This window comes from Euleptes europaea, chromosome 14 (assembly GCF_029931775.1).
Source record: "Euleptes europaea isolate rEulEur1 chromosome 14, rEulEur1.hap1, whole genome shotgun sequence".
Lineage (NCBI taxonomy): Eukaryota > Metazoa > Chordata > Lepidosauria > Squamata > Sphaerodactylidae > Euleptes > Euleptes europaea.
Window position 1 is genome coordinate 56,154,896 of NC_079325.1, and position 23,284 is coordinate 56,178,179.

Genomic DNA, 23,284 nt, shown 5'->3' on the forward strand with positions numbered 1-23,284 from the left:
TTTTGCATATATTTCATATAATAGAGTTGGAAGGGACCACCAGGGTCTCCCTGCACAATGCAGGAAAGCCACAATTTCCTCCCCCCTATACCCCTAGCGACCCCTAGAAGATGCCCAGAAGATGGATGACATCCTAGAAATGACCCATCTGCCTCAGTCTTCTCCAGCTATACAGTGGGACTAATAGCAAGACAGTTTAAAAGGATAAAATGACAGTGGGGAAGAACCATGTATGCCACCCTGACCTCCTTGGAGGAATGGGGAGAGGATAAAAATGTGGAGGTAATTAAAAGGCCCTCTCACTTGCTCTGGGATTTTGTAATTCCTCTTTCTTGTCTGTGTGTGATGAGAACAATCAATTCAGATAATACTGTAGGTAGAGACTAGTTGGTGGGAACAATGAAGATGAGAAGCAGTAACGTATGTGAAGAGCTAGCATGGGGTAGTGGTTAAGGTGTTGGACTAGGATCTGGGAAGCCCAGGTTCGAATCCTCACTCTGCCATATGGAAACTTGCTGGGTGACCTTGGGCCAGTTGCACACTCTTAGTCTCAACCCGGCAAGTATTTTGATGAGAGACCTCCAAAGAAAACCAGGGGCGTGATGCAGAGGCAGGCAGTGGCAAACCACCTCTGATCATCTCTTGCCTTGAAAACCCTAATGGGGTCGGCATAAGTCAGCTGAGACTTGATGATAAAAAAAAGGTGGACTTTTTGTTAGGAAGTTTGGAATGGTCAGAGAAATGCATGTAATGTCTTATTCAACCATAAAGAAGACCACTTTTTCTGTGCCCAGGGAAAGGGAAGATATTTTGCTTGTGGAAGCTGATATTTGTTACACAACCACATACCCCTGTATGTGCTCACACTGGGTTTTTGAAACTGATGTTCCACATCATAGATGGATTGTGCCGTAGTTTGCAGAAGGATTGTCATGCGTGTGTTGTGCCCCGGAGACTAGTCTTCCTCGTAGTTGCAAGTTCCTCATAGTTGCAAGTAGCCAGTTTGGTGTAGTGGTTAACAGCGGTGGTTTGGAGCGGTGGACTCTGATCTGGAGAACCGGGTTTGATTCCCCACTCCTCTACATGAGCAGCGGATGCTAATCTGGTGAGCCGGGTTGGTTTCCCCACTCCTCCAGATGAAGCCAGCTGGGTGACCTTAGTCTAGTCACATACTCTCAGCCCCACCTACCTCACAGGGTGTCTGTTGTGGGGAGGGGGAGGGAAGGTGATTGTAAGCCGGTTTGATTCTTCCTTAAGTGGAAAAGAAAGTCGCCATATTAAAAACAGCTCTTCTTTTTCTTGGTGCTTTCACATTTCATTCTGCCTGAGAGAAGGAAGATTTCCAAGATGCCTCTTTTTTTAACCTATGGAGAGACTGACACCTAGTGTTAACGATGCTGATTATAATGCATTAGAGGGGGAGAGTTTTTTCCTGACCTGGCTCCTTCGCCAGGAGAGAGCAAACCTGCGATTGTGGATGTGGAATTGGCTAAGAAGTGTGAGTTGGTGGGGAGGCTGGCTTTTGAAGCCAAAAGAAAAAAGAGTGTCCTGTTTGGTTACGTCTTCTGTCATCAGGACAGACAAAAGGAAGTACTTCATACGAGGCAGAACTGAATTTTTGGAACTGTCATGAGATGTGGGGGTGGCCAGAGGCTTAGAGCAGGGGTGTCGAACTCATTTGTTATGAGGGCCGGATATGACATAAATGTCACTTGTGTGGGCTGGGCCACGTGTACCGTAAAATGTAATGCCAGGGACAGGAGAAACAAACTTTATAGACGACACAGGCCAAGCCAATTAATGATATTATATTTTACTTAAAATACAAACATGCTTAAAACAATAACACTCTTACAGTATTTTTTATTTCTTTGATAATTGACACCTCGGGACTGGAAGAGGTGGCTGCCTCGGCTGTCTCGTGGGCCAGATAAGAGCCCTCAAGGGGCTGGATCAGGCCCCAGGCCTTATGTTTGACACCAGTGGCTTAGAGGGTTTTGACAGGAGGTAAGACAAACCCGTGGAGGTGCCGGGGGGGGAGGGGGGGTCCCAGTAGCATCCTCCTGCCCAGTGCCAGTTACTGGGAGCAGCAGCAGCAGAGAGCCATTCCCTTCTTGCCCTGCTCATGGGTCTACTCTTCAGACACAGATGCTGGCTGAACCTTTGCTCTGACTCAACATGGCTCTTCTTACGCTCTGAAGCTCCCTGTAATTGGTTCCTGCGGTGTATTCCTGTTACTGGTTACCTTGTGAATTAGTCTTCTAAGCCTTGTCTAGATATGCCTACCGTCTCCTCACACCAAGTGAGCGCATCTAACAGAGTAAGCAGATGAAAGCCCGCTCATGATAAATACACCCGCTGTCACATTGTTTTCTTCTTTTCCCTTCCTTCCTGCTCCTCTGGGGGGAATTACAAAATTGCAGCAGCTTTTGACCTTTCCAGGCCCAAGATACACTTTTTAAACTGCAATCCTTGTATTGCCCTGGTTCTGACAAGTTTAATATTGTTTTTAATTCTGCTGAGTTTTCTTTTATTGTTATATTTATTACTCCCTGGCAGTTGTTTTTGTTAGATTGTTATGGCCTTTGGCCTCACACAATAGACTTGATTTACTGCTACACTTCATTGTGACCAAAACATGGCAAAAACTGGGAGGGGTCTGGTCAAGTGAGTGGGTGGGGCTAGGCAAATCGATGGTCAGTGGTACCATTGATGGTGCCATCAGGAGTTAGGGAGTGTGTGAAGTCCCTGTCCCAGCTGGATACCAGGGCGCATCTCTTTAATTTCTTCCAAATAAGCCATTCAGTTGCCATTCAGTTTGATGAGGAAAATTACAGCACTGCATTTGGAGACACCAGACAAGTCCAGTTTGCTGGGGTTGGGGAGGAGAAAGAGGCTGGCTCCATGCAGATGCTGGGTCATGGCTTGGGGAAGAGCCCATGCTTTGCATGCACAAAGTACCAGGGAACGGCATCTCTGGGCACATGGCTTTATTCAGTGTGCCAGCTCTTTCTCCTCGCATTCCCACCCATAATTTTGCTTGTTTTACATAAGAAACAGAGCTGGGAGTGTGGAGTGGTTACGAGCGGTGGACTCTGATCTGGAGAACCGGGTTTGATTCCCCACTCCTCCACATGAGCGGTGGAGGCTAATCTGGCGAACTGGATTGGTTTCCCCATTCCTCCGCATGAAGCCAGCTGGGTGACCTTGGGCTAGTCACAGTCCCTCCGCCCCACCTCCCTCACAGGGTGTCTGTTGTGGGGAAGGGAAGGTGATTGTAAGCCGGTTTGATTCTTCCTTAAGTGGTAGAGAAAGTCGGCATATAAAAACCAACTCTTCTTCTTCTAAGGAGACCTTGGATTTGAAACCTCTCTTAGTCACAAAACTCACTGAATGACCCTCAGCCTGTTATGTTATATTCTCTCACTCTAAGCCTTCCTCACATGGTGATGGTGAGGATGAAACAGCATTTATTTATTTACTTAGGATATTTCTATGCTGCCTCTTCAGAGTCCTGCTCGAGGCGGCTAACAGGGAAATCCACACCACAGTATTAAAAACAAGCCATTAAAGCAGAAGCCACCGGACACATAATCAGCATTGAAAATGACCCACAAAACAGAAGCATACCATTAAAGAGCTGGTCAGATAAAAGCCCTAATTAAAAGGCTGGATAAATAAGGATGCGCATGGGCCTGGCACCTAAAAGAAGGCAAAGTAGGCACCAGGTGAGCCTCAAGGGGGAAGGGCGTTCCAAAAGCGAGGTACCACCACTGAAAATGCCCTGTCTCTGGCTGCATCTGCCTCAGGGCACACACAGCAAGGTTTGCGAGGCAGATATTAACCAGGTGTTAATTCCCAAGGTGGTTAACCCAAGCTCCTTGAAAAATGGGTCAGGTACAGTTTTGACAAATGAGGATATACCTTAAAGACTAACACATTTATTGTAACATCAGCATATTCTGTGGAACAGAATAAGCCACAAGATGCTTGCGGTGTTTAGGCTGCAAAGGACTAACTCAGCTGTCCCTCTGGAAATGGACAACATGCAACTGACCTTTTCAGTCTCTGTTTGCATCTGCCATTCTGTTTTTCCCTCTCCGATCTCTTTTTCCTTTGCTCTTTAAAAGCCCTTTATGGCGCTAATGGCACAGCCCCTCTTAGGGCTCAGCTTGTTGGAATGGCAAAACCCGGCTTTTACATCAGTCAAGCCCACCATTTTTGCCGAAGAACATCCCAATCAAACCAGCGCCTCTCAGCTGCTGAGGGGTGGAGAAGAGGCTCACCTATGGGTAAGGGTCCCCCCATCTTCCGTAGCTGCAGCAAACCCCCCCCCCCACCCCTTGTGTCCGTATGCTGGGTCCTTTATAACGCAGTCTCTCATAAAATCGCAACACTTTTTGTGAGTCAGAAGAAGGTATTTTGACATGCTCCGCTGCCGATTCCAAAACGCCAGATCAATACTTAATGAAGGATGACTAGGAGTGAGGGCGAAAACAACGCCAAGTGGGGCTCACCGTGGGGGAAGCGCACTGAGCAGCACCCAAAGAGGAGCCAGTCTGCAATTGTGAATGCTAAAACCGCACTTGAAAGCAGCCGCCTAATCCACCTTCCTTAAATCCGTCAATCTAGTCTTTGACCGGCAGGATTAGGACTCTCTTCAAAGGTGTGGGGAATCGGATTTTACTCCCCCTCCCTATTTTACTCCCCTTTAAATACCCTCAAATCTATATTTAGACACCAGCAGGGGGAGACTAGCTCTTAGTCATCTCTTCAGGGAAACTCCAGAGAGCTATAATTTGCTGACCAGCAAAGTGTTCGCGAGGCACTTTGGACGTCCCTTGGCTCTGACCCTTCCTGGCAAAAAAAAAAAAAAATTTTTTTTTTAAATGAACGTATTAAAATAATAATGGGAAGAAGGCCGCCTCGCTGGTTCTTAAGGACTTAGCTCTTGAGGAATTATTTTTACTGCTGTCTATCTTGAAGGCACTTTACACACACACATTTATTATCCTGTTTCAAAGTAGCTGGAAGCAACTTCAGAACTGGCTTGACAAAGTAGTTTCTGCAGAGAGGAAAATGAAAGCCAGGATGCCCCCATTCTGTGCTTCTCAGTTCCGCGGTGCCATTAAGTAAGACTTCTGTTAGCGCCTGGAATTAGTCGGCAGAAGGAATGAAGAAAGTTATTTGAATATCTGAAGAGCCTGAAACGGCAGAAGTCAAGGGAGCATTCTGTGAATCTGGCTCGTTGTTATCGGGGACAGTCTCCAATTAGACCCAGACTTCACAAGCTACCCTTCTCTGACCTTGCAAAGTCCCGGGTTTCTGAGCTTGTTTTCCATGTATTTTGGATACCCCCACAACTGGTTTAGATTGCTGGCCTCCACACTTATATTTAGTTGGCGATTTCCATTCAGTACTGGCACTTTGCCTTGATCTGTATAGCTAAGCCTAGCCTGATCTCGTCAGATCTCAAAAACTAAGCGGGGTCAGGCCTGATTAGTACTTGGATTAGAGAGTACTGAGGAAGTCTAGGGTTGCTATGTTGAGGCAATAAATGGCAAAGCACCCCTGTACTTCTCTTGCCTTGAAAATCCTGTGGGGTCGCTATAATGCCAGTGTGACTTGGGTGGCACATTCCATCACCACAAGCACTTCTCTTTACCAATGCAGCCACCTGGCTACAGGTACATCTCTGCCCTGTCCAGGCTCCCAGTTATTCTTTCTAAACTTTCTCCCCCTCCCCTTCACTTGATTCTTCTGAACGACCTTCTCTTTCCATCCTTCTGCCAGAGACTTCCCTTTATTTCCCTTGGCCTGCTCCCTTTTCCGGCCTCTACCTCCCCACTGCTTCTATTTCCCCTCCTTATCTGCCTTAACGTCCATCAAGAATTGAAGGAGTGTAGCCAGGAGTAGCTAAATATCCCAGTGCAGTATTCTTCTGCCAGGGCAAAGGCACCTGTTCTAAAGTCCTTGTGGCCATCAAGGAGGACTTGTGATCATCTGTCTTCCTGGAGTACCCTGCTGGGAACAAAATATCCAGGTGCATTTGGTCTCCCTCCAGATTGAGGCCATGGCCCCCAGTTTCTTGCTCTGTGATATCAAGGCAGCTCAGCCAATCAGAGCGAGATATGTCATTATCATAATCCCCACCACCACACCATACCCTGGTGCATTACAATGTCAGTATCTGCTGTTACGCTAACAGGGAAGGGGACTTTTCTCTGTTGCAGATATATACCCTATCACTAGGTGGGCTGTATTGTCTCCAAAACATTCTTCTTTTTGAGGGAGTTACTTCAATTGCTTGCATAAGGAGAGCAAGTCATGCAAATTGTCCTCTCCCCATGGTGCAATCCAGCTAGATGCTTGTTCTATTTCTTCAGCAGAGGTCCGTGATCTGATCGAATCCAGCAGTTTGAGACACCCTTCTGGGCAGCTTTTGGAATTCTGGTTCTGTCACTGACCCCAGCTAGATTTGTTTTCAGCCCAGGCATTGCTTGAGACGGAAAAGCAAACTTTTTCATGCCCAATAGATTCACAAACAAATTATTGTTACTGTCATACGCCTTGCTGTTTCTTGCATGCTCAAGCCTTCCTTGAGGTGGGGGAGTTTGGATATCAAACAGAGAAGACAGAGATTCTGGAGAAGGTTTGCAGAGGGGAAGGACGGGAGTTGTGGGAACCAAATTATATAGCTGTAAATTCCACAGCGAAAACTGGAAAGGGAAGCTGTGTTGGCCAGTGAGTACTGAGGTGGCGGCCAAGTGAAGGGCTGTGACTCAGTGGTAGAGCATCTGCTTGGCATTCAGAAGGCCCCAGGTTCAATCCCCAGCATCTCCAGTTAAAGGGACTAATAGGTGATATGAAAGACCCCTGCCTGAGACCCCGGAGAGTCGCTGCCGGTCTGAGTAGACAGTACTGACTTTGATGGACCAAGGGTCTGATTCAGTATAAGGCAGCTTCATGTGTTCACGTGTACTGTCAAATTTGGGCTGGAGAGACCTGGATTCACATTTTTGTCCAAGGGCTCTTTACACATGCTGCATAAAGCAGTTTCAGGCCACTTTCAATACACTTTAGCAATTGTTTGCAAGTGGATTTTCACATTTCACACAGTAAAATCCAGTCGCAAAATGCACAGAAAGTGCATTATTCAGTGTTTGTGAAAGCAAATGTGGACTTCCTTTGAAGTATGCAAACAGGGGCTGTTTCAGGATAAGAACTACCTCCAAAGAATGTAAGAGACAAGCAAAAGTCCATCTAGTAACCAGAGAGGATCATGGAAGGTCACGGTTGCTAGCCATTAATAGACCCACCTTCCATTGTATAGAGCTCAATTCATACATGAGATGGCTTGTTTGATACAACCCCAGCTACAAACCTGAATGAACGAGATCAGGATAGCATAGGGGCACCTTCATCCACATGAAAACATACACACAAATGTGTCATCTGCTTATTAAGACCCTGCTCCATGTTGTCAGTGGCCTCAAAAGCTAGACTGGTAGACATAAAGACCGTGACGGTTTCAGTGGTGACACTGTTCTCTGGAGCACTCCCTGCAGAGGTTCAGCAGACCCCTTCTGTGTTTCACTTTGAGGCTGAAACATACTTTTTAGAAAAGGCAGTTGGAACCTGGAGAATTTTTTAAAATTAATTCTTTTACTTATTTTTTTACCCCATTTTTCTCCCCAAGGGGGGCTCAAAATGTCTTCATCCTTTCTCTAAGGCTTACTGCACCATCAATTTACTCCAAATTATTAGCGTGGTCGAACTATGTGGCTTGGCTGCGCAGTCAGATTTCCCACCCTCACCCCCGTGCACCTTGGCTAAATTCATTGCTGTATTTACAACTGCCTGTCTGCACTTTCCCCTGGGGAGTGTCGCATAATTCATGATGTTATGGATGTGCGACAAGCTCCCCTTCCTCCCTTTTTAATTTTTTGCAAACTTCAGTCCGGCAGCCTGCAGCCTGGGGACTGCATCTCGGCTCAGACCCCCTACTGTCCCTATAAAAATGTCCACAAGCACATACAAATTGGGACAAGCAGCGTGAGAAGCCGGGCAGAACTTGTACAGGGTTGAGTGAGGGAGACTGCAAGACCAAGCAAGGAACTCTCTCCCATTGCTGCCACCTTCGTTTGAAAACTGCAGTCCCACAGTCTTCACAGAACTCATTTAATTATAATAAACACTGCACAAAGTTGCTGGTGTGTCTGCAAAGCCCCTGTCCCGGAGGAATCCCTGCTCAGAGAGCTTGCTCTCCAGATTTCTCTGCAACTTTTTTTTTAGTTCACTTTAGGCACAGTTGGGTGCCTGAGGATTTATTTTTTAAAAAGCTACACTCAAAGGGACAAAAGACTGCTCAAAGCAGGAAATCATTCCCATCTTACCTTGGGGATATTGCTCCGGGAGGAAAATGGGGGGGGGGGAGGGGGAGAGAAGAAACTGAAACAATCATTCTTCTTCGGCCAGAACAAAAGCAACAAGTACAGCCTCCTCCATAACAACAAAAACAAAAGAGACTGGCTGGAGAATGGGTCGCTTCTTTGCAGGCTTTAAACACCATGCTTGACATCCTGATCCCTTTTTTAAACAGAAGAGGAACGATCCAACTTTACTCCAAGTGCATTTTTTTTTTTTTAAAAGGCTCAGAAAATGGCCACCGGAGGGAAAGGGGAGGGGACATGGGTTTCACAGTGGGTATGGACGGCAGAGGGGCAGGGAAATAAACAGAGTCTTAAAGCTATCTGCACCTCAGGAGAAGCCGTCTGGGAAACGGAGAAAAAGATCGCCTTATAAGCGTTTCTGGAAACCACGTGGATTAAGTGACAGCGAAACGGTTCCACCACCAAAGGGATCATGAATCAATAAAACGTCTCAATAAACGTTTCAAACAGTGAGTGCGTTAGCCCTTTCTGTTTTGTTCTCACAACAACCCTATGAGAGGGGCTGTGTCAGCAAGCTTCCATGTCAGAGTGGAGACTCGAACCTGGTTCTCCCAGATCCTAGTCTGACACTCTGACTGCCACACCGGGCTGAATCTCTTTTTATAGCAGCTGACTTTTAAAAAATTTGACCGCACATCATGGTGGCCTTGGGGTGGGATCTGCCTTTGGAGGCTACCAGCATTGGACGGTTTTAATTTCCAGTGATTCCTTTTTCTTGGCTGTGTGCCGAGAGGTCTCCCCCTTCCCCTCCAGCTATTGTCCTTGCTGACTCTTTCCCCTTTCTCTCCCTCCCCCTCTTGCAGGAGGACACCATGGAGGTGGAAGAATTCTTGAAAGAGGCGGCAGTAATGAAGGAGATCAAGCATCCGAACTTGGTGCAATTACTGGGTAAGTGACAGAAATACCAAGCAGGATGACTTGAACTGAAGCCCTGCATGGTGATAGGGATGTTAAGAAGCAGATAAGCTGCTTACCATACCGAGGCATCACATAGAGATGTTCCAGTCCTCTGGCAGGAGCGGGCAATTCACAAAACGTAGAGCATGGGTTTTAATGAACCCCCTTTAAACTTGTGTTTAATATGTCAGAGGCCTAAAGCTTAGCCGTCTTTCACTAGTTTCTGAGGAAACTGTTTCTTCCTCATCCCTCGCCTGGCTCTTTGCAACGCAGTTGTAAGTGCTTCCCGTTAATAGCAGAAATTGGAGGCCAAAAGGCACATCTGAGTGAGAGTTTTTTTTTTGCTTCCTTCCCTGTCTCCCCAGGGGTGTGCACCCGGGAGCCTCCGTTTTATATCATCACCGAGTTCATGACCTACGGGAACCTGCTGGATTACTTGCGTGACTGCAACAGGCAGGAGGTCAATGCCGTGGTGCTCCTGTACATGGCGACCCAAATCTCCTCCGCCATGGAGTACCTGGAGAAGAAGAATTTCATCCACAGGTAAGGGGGAGGCGATGGAGCACCTTCCCCCCTCCCATGCTCAGAGGCCCGTTAGTAACGCTTTAGCAGGCAGAGCACCGCAGCTGTACATGAGTGTGTGCCACAACACAGAATGTGCAGGCTAGTCCTTGGGGAGACTTTTCTTGCTTGGAAGACTGCTTTTCCCCCCCTACCAAGGCCAGTTTGCTCAAATATGGTGGCGTTTAGCAAGTTCTCGGTTTTCGGTTGCTCTTCCAGGCCAGACGAGAGGTTGCGCTGCAGCTGTGTGTACTGTTACCCCCTCCCCCCACACACACACACACACTGTGTGCAGGGGCAGAGAAGAAGAAGGAAGGGCTAAAATCCTTTATCGCATGTATCACGCTTGAAGTTCTGCCATCAGTGGCTCCCCATCTCACAAAAACTGATACTAAGGGCCTATTTCTACACCACAGTCACAGGCTCAGAACCACGGGAGAAAAATAACAGATGGAGAATCGGGTGTTTCAGGGGGAAGTGGCTGGCAGGGAAGAGAATCTACACCCACCCACCCCCGGCTGCAATGCAACCCCCCCCCCCCGAAGCTTTACGACAGAGAAGGAACCATTGGGCTCACTTTGCCCGTGGCTGCAGTGTGACATGTCGTTTGGCCCTTTAGCTTAATATTCAAGAGTGCATCATACCCAAACCTTGCATCTCATTTACATGCACTCATTTACCATCCACAATAAGTGCTGAAATTCTCAGAGCAGACCCACACATGTGTGCAGGCTCTCCCACCTTTGCATAGGTTGCCTAGTTCGAAGTCTTTCCGAAGTGAGGGGAGCAGGGAGAACAAGGCGGTAGCAGCTATCGAGTGATGCCTGAGGCCTAGGGTCCATTCGCAAGATAGCATGTGGCATAGTAGGCCTCTAAACTGGCCTCGTTTAGCAGACACTCCAAAACTGAGCTGCAGATCTTGAGTCAAAGTTTGCCTTCTCCGCCATAAGAACATAAGAAAAGTCATGCTGGATCAGACCAAGGCCCAACAAGTTCAGCAATCCGTTCACACAGTGGCCAACCAGATGCCTCTAGGAAGCCCACAATCAAGACGGCTGCAGCAGCAGCATCCTGCCTGTGTTAAGAACATAAGAAAAGCCCTGCTGGATCAGACCAAGGCCCATAAGGTCCAGCAGTCTGTTCACACAGCTCGGTGGTCTCCCTCTAGGTGTCTGCTAGAAAGCCCACAAACAAGATGGCTGCGGCAGCATTGTCTGGCCAAGTCATCAGGCAGCTGCAGCCCAAGTTTGTGGCCTGCCTGGCCTGCTCTCCCTCCCCTCCTGCTCTGCCACCATGCCGCTCTCCTCAACCACCTACCCGGCTCAACTAGGCAGCTGTGGCTCCTCTTTGCCTGCTTGCTGCAACAGCTCAGGATCACCCCTGCATCCAAAGGCGCCCGAAACCTTTCCAGGCCGCAGCTCTCCCACTTTTGAGCATGCCAGGCTCAGCACACGATCAGGCTGCAGCGGGGGGGGGGGGCACAAAGGGTGGAGACGACTGCTCTAGTGACCCTTGGGCTGGCACCAACCCTTCTGCATGCGGTTCATCACTTTCTCTGTACCTTTAGCCACCACCACCCACCACCGTCCTCACCCATAAACTGAACAGAGCCCAACATGCCCCCAGCCAGCTGTATTGGAAACCAGCCCTCGCACCTGAGTTGTCAAAGAGGTGTCAGGCAGCAGGTTTGGTGTTGCCAGGTGGGGGGGGGGGCAGCTGGGTGGTCTCCCTTAGCAATAGAGACCCCTAAGGACTGAGGGAAAACAGGCAATGCTTATGCTTTTTAGGAGTAGCAGGGATGGATTCCAGACAAAGACAACAGGTAGTTCTTCACAGTGATCTTACGAAAATATTTCAGTGGCTGCTGAGCTAGCTGTAAAAGTGGAATAAATTCATGGAGAAAGAGAGATCCGTCAGTGGCTGCTAGATAGGCTAGCTAAATGGAACCTCCATATACAGAGGCAGTGTGGCTTTGGCTTCCGTGCTTTGCTTGTAGGCCTTCAGGGGGCATTTGGTTGGCCATTGTGAGAAGGAGGTTTCAACAGGGAGGCTTTTAGAATGGATTCCATATAGGTCCTAGACAAAAAATACTTTTTTATGTAGTGCTATGTGATTTCCCATTGCACATCCCTGATGGGTTTTAATTACTGTTAGCCATAGATGGCCCAGGCTAGCCCAGTTTCATCAGATCTTGGAAGCTAAGCAGGGTTGTCCCTGGTTAGTACTTGGATGGGAGGCCACCAAGGAAGTCCAGGGTTGCTACCCGGAGGCAGGGAATAGCAAACCACCTGTTTTCTCCTCTTGCCTTGAGAACCCTAAAGCAGGGATGGGGAACGTCCGGCCCGGGGGCCATATGTGGCCCCCAAGGACATGTCCAGTGGCCCTCGGGAGCTCCAGGGCCCAGCCGCGGAGGCGCAGCACAGTGCGGCCCTCCCCGAAGGTTTTCCTGTGGCCACAGCTTGTGGGGGCACTGCGGCGCCCTTTGGACCGCCTCTTGTCAACTGTTGGTCGGTGAGAGGAGGGGGGAAGGGGAGGGACGCTTCCCCCAAGGCTGCCCCCTGTAAGGCTGCACACTGTAAGCCCCTCTTGAGGCCGGCGGCTCCCGGCAGTGGAACATGCACGCAGGAGCCGATCGGGCTTGGAGGGCCTTTTGTGAACTCAGGGTGGGGATGTGGGAGGTCGTGGAGGCTGGGCCCGGTGGCGAGGGGCTGTGTGTGCTGCCATGTGTGTGTATGTGTGTGTGTTGGGGGAGGCGGGAAGCCTGGGGCCTGGTTGCGCGGGGCCTGCGTGCACGGGTGTGTGTGGGAGGCTTTTCTCTCTTCCTCTTTTTCTGTCACTATTTCTCCTTTCTCCCCCTCTCCCTCGTCTCTTTGTCTGTCTCCTTCTGTCCTTTTCTCCACCTCCATTTCTCTGTTTTCCTTCCTTCCTCCCTTCCTTCCCTGCAGATCAGCTGCCGGCTGCACCCCCCTGGCGACTTGTTTGCTCGGGGCCCACCGCTGGCTGCCCTCCCACCTGGGAGGGGGGAGGGAGGGGGTACCCTCCAGGCCTTCGCTGCGTGGCCTCCCCTGTGGTTGCCAACCTCCAGGTGGTGGCTGGAGACCTGGCAACCCTAGCCTCTCCCCCCCCCACCGGGAGATCTACACCTGGTTATGGCCCCCGAATGATGTTATAAATGAGCAAATGGCGCTTGGCAGGAAAAAGGTTCCCCACCCCTGCCCTAAAGGGTCACCATAAGCCAGCTGTGACTCTCCACTAGTGATGGTGACTAAATGCTCCAGGTTTGGGGCTACCGTACCTCAAAGTACTAGATCCTAGAGGCGAGCAAAGGAAAAAGGCTCTCCTCTTGCCATGCTTGTGGGATTCTTGGAAGTATCTGGCTGGTTTTGGAGACGGAATGCAGGGTTAGCGAGACGTGTGGTGCTCTTGAGAAGTAGAAACTTGATAGAAGGCACCGGATCAGCGGTCCAATTCCCAAGCCCAGGAGGGTTCTGGACGCAGCATGTGATAGTCCCTGCCTGAATCCCCTTCAGTGCCCTTCCCCAATCCAGCACAAACCACCTTGCATGGCACCAGGGAAAGTCGCCGTGGCTTGCTTTCGGGGATATCTGTGTGCAAACATACATGGCTGTTGCAGTGTTTGTTGGCAGAGCTACCTGCCAAGGAGCTTGGGGGAGGGGAAGATAAGGCAGCCTTCCTTTCCACTGCACATGGGTAATCTGGGAAGGCGCTTGCACATGCATCGCCTTTGCACCTCTTGTGCATATTTGCATTTTGTATGGTTGAGGTGAGCCAATATTTCTAACTCGTCTGTGATTTTACAATAAGGGTCATGATGAAGCCTTCCTTCCTTAATCATCGGGTTCTTTGTGAAATAGATCCCCCCCCCCAGTATCCCCTCGGGAAGCTGACAAATGGCCCGTAATGATGCCTTTCCCCCCAAACCATCAGTGCTGCCTCCTCCTCCTCCCCCCTGCAGCCTTTTCAGTGTGCCTTTCCTCTCTCCCCTTGTCATCTTGCGCTTTAGTGATTCTTTCCCCACTATTGTCTGAATTGTGTGCTTCTCCGGCTCTCTATTAAGCATCCTTGCAATTCTTGCTGTCTGGAGGATTTTGACCTTTAAGTGTGCTGCAATTACAGTTAGCGCTTTGCATTCTTTGTCTGGGGAAATGGCCTCTGAGCAATGTAATAGCAGCTCTTGGCGGGATACTTGATAAACTTTGCTACATTGTCTGGGTCTCACACATGTGGCAAGATTCTCAGGCCTCACTTGGCGATTCACAGATGTTACCCAAGCCCCAATAGAACTTGAATTTGCTACTCATGTAGCCCAAGTCAACCAAGTTGCTTAGGAACACCTGAAATCAGGTACATTAGTACATGTCTTCCTCACGACAAAACACTATTGAATATACTCCAGGATGATTATGGACCTTCCACATGGCTGAATAAGCTATGGGTTGGAGCCTGTGATCTGCCAGTGGAAGGCACGGATGGTCATGGATTTTTCTTACCTTTCCCTTCCCCCAGTGGTCCTTTTCAACCCTGGGGAACATTTTTCCTAGGACTGTGGGGCCCAGGTGCTAATAGTCACAAGGGGATGGAATTGTTCTGCCCTACCCAGGGCAGCCTCCCATCCCACACGGCTGCTAGGCACACAGTCCCACAACCCTAGGGTCAGAGAGAACTGCCGTGGGAGGGGATTGTGGGAAAGATCCACAGTCCTTGCCTGTGCAGATAATGGGATCCAACCCTGTAAGTGCCCATGCAATCAAAAGATGTCCTGAGTACTAACAAAGTGTGGAAATTGGATAAGACGTTCACATTTAAACCACGAGTTGAAATGTTTATCTTGTCATGGAGTGTAGCTCTTCCAGCAAAATGCAGGCAGAACTGTGCTAGAGACAGAATGCTGTGTGCCCCTTCACACTCTGTGTGTGTATGTTGGGGGTGTGGATTGTAAGCTGTTAGTGTGGTGCGTGTATTCAAGAGAGAATGTGTGTCAATTTCTATATGTGTATACAGTTTCATAGCAGTGACCTTTTCTGCCTGATCGGAGAGCCAGGCTGCTGCCCGCATGCCTCCTTAGTGACAGGCCTAACGATCATGGATGAAATGCCAACAGGTCCTCCTCAGGCCCTGCTGATAATGCCGCTGCTTTCCCGAAGCTCGTTCCAGCAACTCCGGCTCCGTGAATGGCCGTCTCCAGTTTGGTTTTGCCCCTTGCCGACCATCTTGCCCCGGCTGCCTCTGCAGCAACATGAACTTTCTTTTAGAAGTCTTGCGCCATTGCTGGTTTCTTCTGCACCCTCGGGCTCTTTGTTCTCTCTTTTCTTGTGCTGCTGCCCCCCAGATCACAAGAGCAAAGAGCCGTTTTCTTCCCTTCTTCCCCCCTCCCCACGAGCTGCCTACCCCCGCAGCCTCCTACCCGGGCCCTTCTCGTCAAGGGATTCAAATGCTGGGTTGTGACCTCATTGAATGAATTGGAGGAGGTTGGCACTAATGATGAGGCGCTTTTCTTTCCCTGTGTGTGCCTGCCGACGAGGACAGGACATGCCGGAACACTGGGTGACAAATTAATGTGCCCTTTGGTGCAATTCTCTCGTATTGAACAAGGTGTTCATTACTAGTTTTGCGAGTGACTTTTCAAAGATCAAGAGTTACAGAGAGAAAGATTCATATCTCTCGCTTAGACACGAGGGCAGAGTTGCAGTTGGATCAATTTCCAATTTAGTGTGACACGGCGTGGAAACATTTCCTTCAGCCATTTCTTGTACATTACAAGTTCTAAACCCTTTTCCAGTCTCGTTGCTTTCTCCCCCAGCCCACCCAAAACCTTTCCAATTTGTTTATCATCCTCAGCGAGGCATTGTCAACTGATCGGATTTCCCCCTTGACTCTGGCGAGAAAGGCCTTGGCCCCTGCGCCCTGTTTGTTGGCCCTCTGGGGCGACCTGGCTGGCTGCTGTGTGAAACAGGATGCTGGACCAGATGGACCCCTGGTCTGACCCTGCAGGGTTGTTCTTACCTTCTTAATGGGCACGTGGAACTACACTGCTGTGTCCCAAGTAAGGCAACAGAAAACTCCACTGGATTGTATGCTACCATTTTGTTCCATTGGCACCCAAGCAAAATGAGATCATGCAACCCACAGTATGCAGTTCTGTGCTAGAGGAGTTTTTTTCTTTAGTAAAGTTACATTTTCCTTTTTAGTAGCCACAAGATATCTGAAAGCTCTTTCACAGCCTGCATTCCTTCTCTGCTGTTCTAGGGATCTCGCTGCCCGGAACTGCCTCGTAGGGGAGAACCATCTGGTGAAGGTGGCCGACTTTGGCCTGAGCAGACTGATGACGGGGGACACGTACACAGCCCATGCCGGAGCCAAGTTCCCTATCAAGTGGACCGCACCAGAAAGCCTCGCATATAACAAGTTCTCCATTAAATCTGATGTCTGGGGTAAGAATATCCGTTGCTCAAGCAATGCTTTGAAGCCGTTGGAGGAAGGTTGTTTACCACCAGGGCTGACTGTGTGTACAGCCTTCAACACTGAGTACCAAGGTAACCCAGATAAGGCATTCTGGAGAAGACCAGTACCTTAGTGGTTGAATGTTTCCTTTGCATGCAAGAGGTCCCAGGTTGATCCCCAGGCATCTGCAGTTAAAACGGGGCCCTCGCCTTTTCAAGCTTGCAGGGACCTTTGGAATTCTGGCACAGCATGGTGGACTCATCCACAAAATGGCAGCCACAAATGGTGTCCTGCTGGAGCCAACCACACAATGGATGCTGTAGCAGACCTCCAGTGACACAGTGAAGATCCTTGTGCTGTGGTGGCAGATGCTACCAGAGTTATGTTTGTAAAGATCTTCACAGACAATCACATCTCCAGTAGTCAATCAGAAGCCTTGCCAGGCAAAAGCCCTGCCTGCCCCCTCCTTTCTAAAAACTCTTGGCAAACTTCAGGAAAAGTAAAGGTGGGCATCATGGTGCTGGCAGGCACCACATAGGGGACTCCTAAGTTAAAAGATCTCAGGCAGCAGGAAAGACTTTCTGTGTTTGGGACCCCAGACGGCTGCTGCTTGCCAGAATCTGCAACACTGGGATAGATGGACTAATGGTCTGACTGGCACAACTGGAGTCATATTTGTTGAGAACCCCTAGTCCAAGGGAGTTCACGGGATGGGCAGTTAACACGAAAATTAAAAAACTCTGGGGTGCGAATCTGCACGCCTCGGGCTAGGTAGTTGCAACCAGTCACTTTGTCTACCCAAACAGCCAGAAGCCAAGGGACAAGCCTCTAACCTTCCTGGGATTAAAGTCAAGAAAGTCACCGCTGCAAGGTAGACAACTTGCAAAGTAAGTTTCACAAGAAAACCGTTAATTTGGTAGCCAGAAATAATCCAAGCCAAGTTTCTGAAATCAGATTGAAGCCTCCTGAAGTCAAAACACCATGAGATTATAATTAAAGTGATTTATTAAATTGTGCAAGAATATGAATAAAAGAAACAGTGAACAGTGAGGATTAAAATAGTAAAACAAGTTCAAAATGACTAAATACACAGTAATAGCATTGGTTCAGTACCAGATGTTACTGTTCAAGCTGAGGTGTTTCAGCATTCAGAGTCCACTCCTCTCCAGGAGCAATTAGGTTTCCAGTCAGCAAGACTCACCCAAGACAAGAAAGGACCAGAATCAGGGTCCATGATTAGGAATCAAGGCACAAAACTAGAATGAAAGCTCTGCTCTAGATGCTCAGGGGTCTGAGTTGGCCTGATGTTACTTGACCAATCAGATGCGTGGTCAGGGATATCAATTGACCATGTAACTTTGATACTAGCTGTGTGGCCAAGGGGAGTCAGAAGTGTAATGGCATGACTAAAGCCCCCACCTCACGGGTTCTATCTCCATGATTTCATCTTGCTAACTGGATGGAGTGTTGTTCTCATCTTCCTGTTCTTGAAGCGCTAGGAGTCTCCTTGTTCACTCCCTGCGCCTGGATTTGTTACCTGAGTTCCTAAAGGTCATGGTGAGCAACTGTTTCAAGCAACAGTTCAGTTACTTCCCAACTTAAACATTTCCCTTGTAGGCCTGGAGTCTGAACCAATCTTTGAGAGAACAAGAAACTGCATTAAGGGACTCAGTTTCTTGACAATATTCTCCATCTTTTTTTCTGAGGGGATGGGCTGTAGTCCAGCACCTGCTCTGTAGGCATCCCAGGCCATCCCCTGGCATCTCTTGGGTAGCGAGGCTGGGGAAGATCTCTCGGGTACTGCTGGTTTGAGCAGAGAATCCTGAGCTAGGCAGACCCTGGTTTAAGGCAGCCTCATATTGTGAACAAATTATGCAGATCATGCAAGCCTACTAATGTTTGGAAAGGAGCAAATGTCCCTCTCGCTGCTCTCCCTGCTTTAGCCAAAAACTTTTAAACATCTACCTCATGCTCCTTCATAATCATCCTCTTCCCCCGCCCCCCAATAAATGGCACAGGCAGCCAACCACCATGCAGAGGTTGTAGCTCAAATTGGGGTTAAAACCCCAGCGGACTTGTGTGGTTTCTCCTTGAGGACGGGTCCATTGTGGTGGTCCGAGCCCTGGCCTCTCCCAAGTGCCAATTTTTCAGGCTTGAGTTGCCTCTCTTTGCCAGCCACATGCTTCCCCTTCCATCCCCAAATGCCCCAAGGACAGAGTTTCCAACAAAGGCATTTCTGAGAACAGCTAGCTTGCAATGGCTTGCACTTATTTCTTGTTTAATCTGATGCGACAGTCCCTGTTTGTGCAAGACAGCCGTGGCGTTCTCTTTGCATTAAGAGAGCACACATGGTGATTGAAGCAGTTATACCCAGGTTGCAGAAATGAGGGCAAATGCCCTTGTTCTGGGGAGCTCATGTTGGTTTCATTTTCCGTTTTGGTGGCCTCCATTCCTCACATCTCCTACTGTTGCTCTTGAACACCTGAACCTGTACTGAATCAAGTTCTGGCACATCAAGTCAAGTATTGTGTGCTCTGACTGGCACTGCCTCTCCAGGGCCTTGGGTGAAGAAGGGGCTTTCCCATCAACCTTCCAGATTTCCTTTAATGGGAGGTGCCAGAGATCGAACCTGGGAACTCCTTCGTGCCAAGCACGCACACCTGTAGCACCCAGTCCCAGCCTGGCAGGGTTACCAACTTCAAGGCAGGGCCTGGAGTTCTCCCAGAATTACAACTGATCATCAGACTACAGAGGTAATTTCTCCTGGAGTGAATTACAGCTTCAGAGGGCAGACTGTATGGCATACCACAGAGTTTAGGAGGTGGAAGTCTTAGAGTGACATCACGGTAGGCTGATTCTCGCCCTTTGAGCACCTTCCTTCCCTAAACTGCACCTTCACCAGGCGCTGCCTTCAAATCTCCAGGATTTCTCCAATTTGGCAACTGGACAGGCATGTACCAGGTTGCTAGATGGGCAGCATTCTGTGATTTGCTCTGTCGGGGATGGAGGTGCTTTCACAGGGATGCTGTAAAGAATAGCAAGCGTATCTCTCCCTCTTCTCCTCCTCCTCCTCCCTAGTCTTCCCCACCCCCCGCACATGCACATTGAAGGATGGTGGACACTTGACTTCAGTGCTGGCTCTTGGTAGGAAGGATTCACTGTGCACCATCCGTGTGTCCTTCACTGAGCATCCCTAGACTGCTGATGTCAGGTAGTTGGGCATGATCCATAACCAGCTCACTCGTGTGCCTCAGAAAGATTGCTAGTGAGTATTTTTTAAAAAAACAGAGATGGAAAACGAGGGTTGGATCCAGACATATGGTTCCGTGGGTGCAAGGATTTCTGCCCACAAAGTGTGATTTTCCTGCTTCTTTGTCCCACAGTAGCCCTGAATCCCCCCCCCATCCTAACCCTGGAGGTCCCCTCTCCCCCAGTATCTTGTTTTGGGGGGGATTTGGTGCTGTCGCAGGAGACAGGGAAATTGTGTTCTGGGGGCAGAAATCCTTGTCCCCATGGAAATGTTGAGTCTGGATCCGATGTGTGTGTGTAGGAAGAGAAGAAGCAAAACAGACCCAGAAAGGAAAGAGACAAAACTCTATGTTAAAAGGGGAGAACCATTAAAAATGGCCCCCACATTGATGGGTGAGGTTAAAGGTGAGCTTCCAGGATCTGGATATATCAAAAACGGTCACTGCACATGTTCCGGGGAAGATCAGAGAAGGGGGAGTGAGGCCTGCCATTGGGGGAGCAGCCGTGCTCCCTGCCCTCACACCTGGTTTCAGACTTGTGGCTGTGCTAAATGCTTGCCTGTCCCGAAGCACTCTTCTCTGGTTCCTGCTGTGAGTGATCCATTGGGATTGTCTTGCTTTCTCCTCTTTGGGTCTCACCTGTGTTTAGACTAGGGGAGTCCCCAAAAGATCTAATGAGAGAAGATGGCAGAGAGTTGTTTGGGGGGGAGGTGAGATACAGAGGAGCCTTCTGATTTACGGAGAGGCTGCAGCACACCAGAAAAGGAGGTTTCGGTTAATCAGCTGTGACGTCTCTTAATTGTGCCTTGAAAAGGGCTTGAAGGATCTTGAGGCGTTCGAGTTGGAGACAAGCTAGTAAATTGAAAATTAGGCTAATGCTGCCCTGTCATATCTCGAAAGATTTGTCTCGTTGGGCGGAGGGGCTTGTTATCCTTCTTTAATGTCTCAGTGGCTGCCAAGCGTGGAATGTGAACTGCCATGAGTGGGCACAGGGGCTGGGGAAGCACACAACACACACACACACATGTGCAACACCACAACTTCACAAACTTGAGCAGTGTTTCCCATACTTGTGATCACTCAGGCATGAGGCCTGCCCGATGCAGTGAGTCACGCAGAGATGCAACATGCACCCTCCCTTCTGTGGTTGACTGTGTATTTGGTTTGTGGGAACCTTGAATTATTTAATATTCTAAGTAATTATCTCACAACACAACGGAGTACCTCCAAACGACATTTGAGAACTGCTGCTCATAAAGCATTCTGTCATCTTTCCCTACAGCTTTCGGCATCTTACTGTGGGAAATCGCAACTTATGGCATGTCCCCTTACCCTGGGATTGACCTCTCCCAGGTCTATGAGCTGCTGGAGAAGGATTATCGCATGGAACGGCCGGAAGGCTGTCCCGAGAAAGTCTATGAGCTCATGAGAGCATGTAAGTGTCCTCTGGAGACAAAGGCTCCCTTGACCTTTTCCCCTTTTATAGGGAGGGGGGATGGATCATCTCCTGGACCCCAATTAAGTATAAAAAGGGTTCTTGCGTGTGGGCCTGTGTGGGCAGAGTTAAGGATTGCATTTAAGACTTCAATGCCCAACAGTTACAGGTAAGTCCAACTCTGTTTTGCGGACCGACTGCTACATGTTCTGACTTCTCAGAAGGACCTCTTCTGTTCTATCAGCAGCACCAGGTCTGAGTCTGATGTATCTCCAGTTTTTTTCCTTCCTGAACCAGTAGTATTTGTTGGTCCGAATGTACTTTACTGCACAAAGCTGCGGTGCTTCTGCTCTGCCTGGTCTGCTGCCCTCATTGAGCCTCTGAGCAAGCCAGTACCCAGCTTGTCATTTACTTCCTTGAGAACATGTCTGGTTATTCCAAACTGATAAGGAAGCGTTATGAAATACAAGATTTTGGTGACACTCTGTGTATTACGTGACCCTCTGACATCTGTTTTGATCTTATGTTGCCCGCCCTTATACGGGATGGAAGGGCAATGCTTCTCCCACCACTCGGAAGGGGAATTTGGCTTCCCCTGCGGAACAACTTCACATTCCAACAACTCACACTTTAAGAAACCTGGATGCCTGTGCACCTGCAAGAGACCGTGTGTTCGCACGGCCATGCTAACATCTCACTCGAAGCACTAACGTATCGCTGCCCTTCCAGGCTGGCAGTGGAGCCCTTCTGATCGGCCTTCCTTTGCTGAAATCCACCAAGCGTTCGAAACGATGTTTCAAGAATCCAGCATCTCTGACGGTAGGCTAATTCTCGCTCTGTGGGAGGCGAGATAAGTGCTTTGTTTTCCACATGACTGCTCCATCTGCATAACCCCACACATCTTTTGTTCCCTTTGCAGTGGAAAAACTTTCTTTTTGTAAGTTAGGGCAACAGATCTCCAAAGTAGTGGAAGGAGGAGAGTTATGCACTGTGTTGTCTAATATCTGTACATTTTGGGGAGCAGGGGGATACACTAAAGCATTGTGGTGGATTCCCATCTTGCATTTAAGCATGGCGTGCGATTGAGCAGAGGATTTTAAGCCCTTGCTTTGCCTACAGAAGGTCACAGGTTCCATTCCCTATCATCTTTATTAAAAGCGTTTTGAGGCACAGATGCCAAGAGAGGCCCTTCTGGGGACTGGACCACTGGTCTGAACTGGTATAAGGTGGTATTATTTGTTCATACTTCTGTGTCTTAGGAAGGGCCGTAACTCGGTGGTAGAGCACACACCATGCACACCAGCTTTCCTGCAGAATCGCCAGTCCAGGAAAGGCTTCTGATTGAGATGTTGCAGAGTGGCTGTCACTCCAAATAAGATCAGGGCTACATGGACCAGCGGTGTGCTGATGTAAAGCAGAACGGGGGATGGGCCATTGCTTGGTGGTCGAGCACCTGCTTGGTATGCCTGAGATCCCAGATTCAATCCCTAGTCAACAAGATGAGGAAAGACCCGAAGCCGTAAGAAGCTCCTGCCCTCCTGATACTGGGCTAGACTGACCAGTTGGGCAGACTCAGTAAAAGCATAGTGCGGTTTGTAGAGCAGCATCAATGTACATGGTGCGCTTTACAGAATAAATACCCCCCCACACACACACCGGAAAAAGTCCTTGCCTGAAGTTGTTTGCAGTCTGGATTTCAAAAGCATGAAAGGCTGAGAGAAGAGGGGGAAGCTGGGATGCTGCTACTGCTCTCCCCGTTGCCCTTCTTGCCTTCTCTCTCCTCCCCCCACCCCAGCCCTATCCCAAACATTCAGCATTCTTGACCCAAGGGACACAGAGGCAGAGCCCAGCTTCGCTGGGGGAGGGCGGGCTAGAAATACAAAATTAAATAAATAAATCCTGTGACCAGATTGGCAGCATTTAGGCAGACGTATGTAGTGGTGCAGAGTGATAAGCTGCAGTACTGTAGTCAAAGCTCTGCTCACGACCTGAGTTCAATCCCACCGGAAGTCGGTTTCAGGTAGCTGGCTCAAAGTTGACACAGCCTTCCATCCTTCCCAGGTCGGTAAAATGAGTACCCAGCTTGCTGGGGGTAAAGTGTAGATGACTGGGGAAGGCAATAGCAAACCACCCCGTAAACACACTCTGCCTAGCAAACATCTTGATGGGACGTCACCCCATGGGACAGTAATGATCCAGTGCTTGCGCAGGGGACTACCTTTACCTTT

General features: G+C 49.1%; 1 protein-coding gene across 2 annotated transcripts in view; it reads left to right on the forward strand.

Moving 5' to 3' along the window:
- ABL1 (ABL proto-oncogene 1, non-receptor tyrosine kinase) overlaps positions 1 to 23,284 on the forward strand; it is a 253,630-nt gene that overhangs the window by 209,067 nt on the left and 21,279 nt on the right. For both annotated transcript variants that reach the window (XM_056860485.1, XM_056860486.1), the window contains exons 5-9: positions 9,257 to 9,341; positions 9,716 to 9,893; positions 16,179 to 16,363; positions 20,904 to 21,056; positions 21,786 to 21,875. In XM_056860485.1, the coding sequence (XP_056716463.1) occupies positions 9,257 to 9,341; positions 9,716 to 9,893; positions 16,179 to 16,363; positions 20,904 to 21,056; positions 21,786 to 21,875 (691 nt within the window). The remainder of the gene's footprint in view (positions 1 to 9,256; positions 9,342 to 9,715; positions 9,894 to 16,178; positions 16,364 to 20,903; positions 21,057 to 21,785; positions 21,876 to 23,284) is intronic.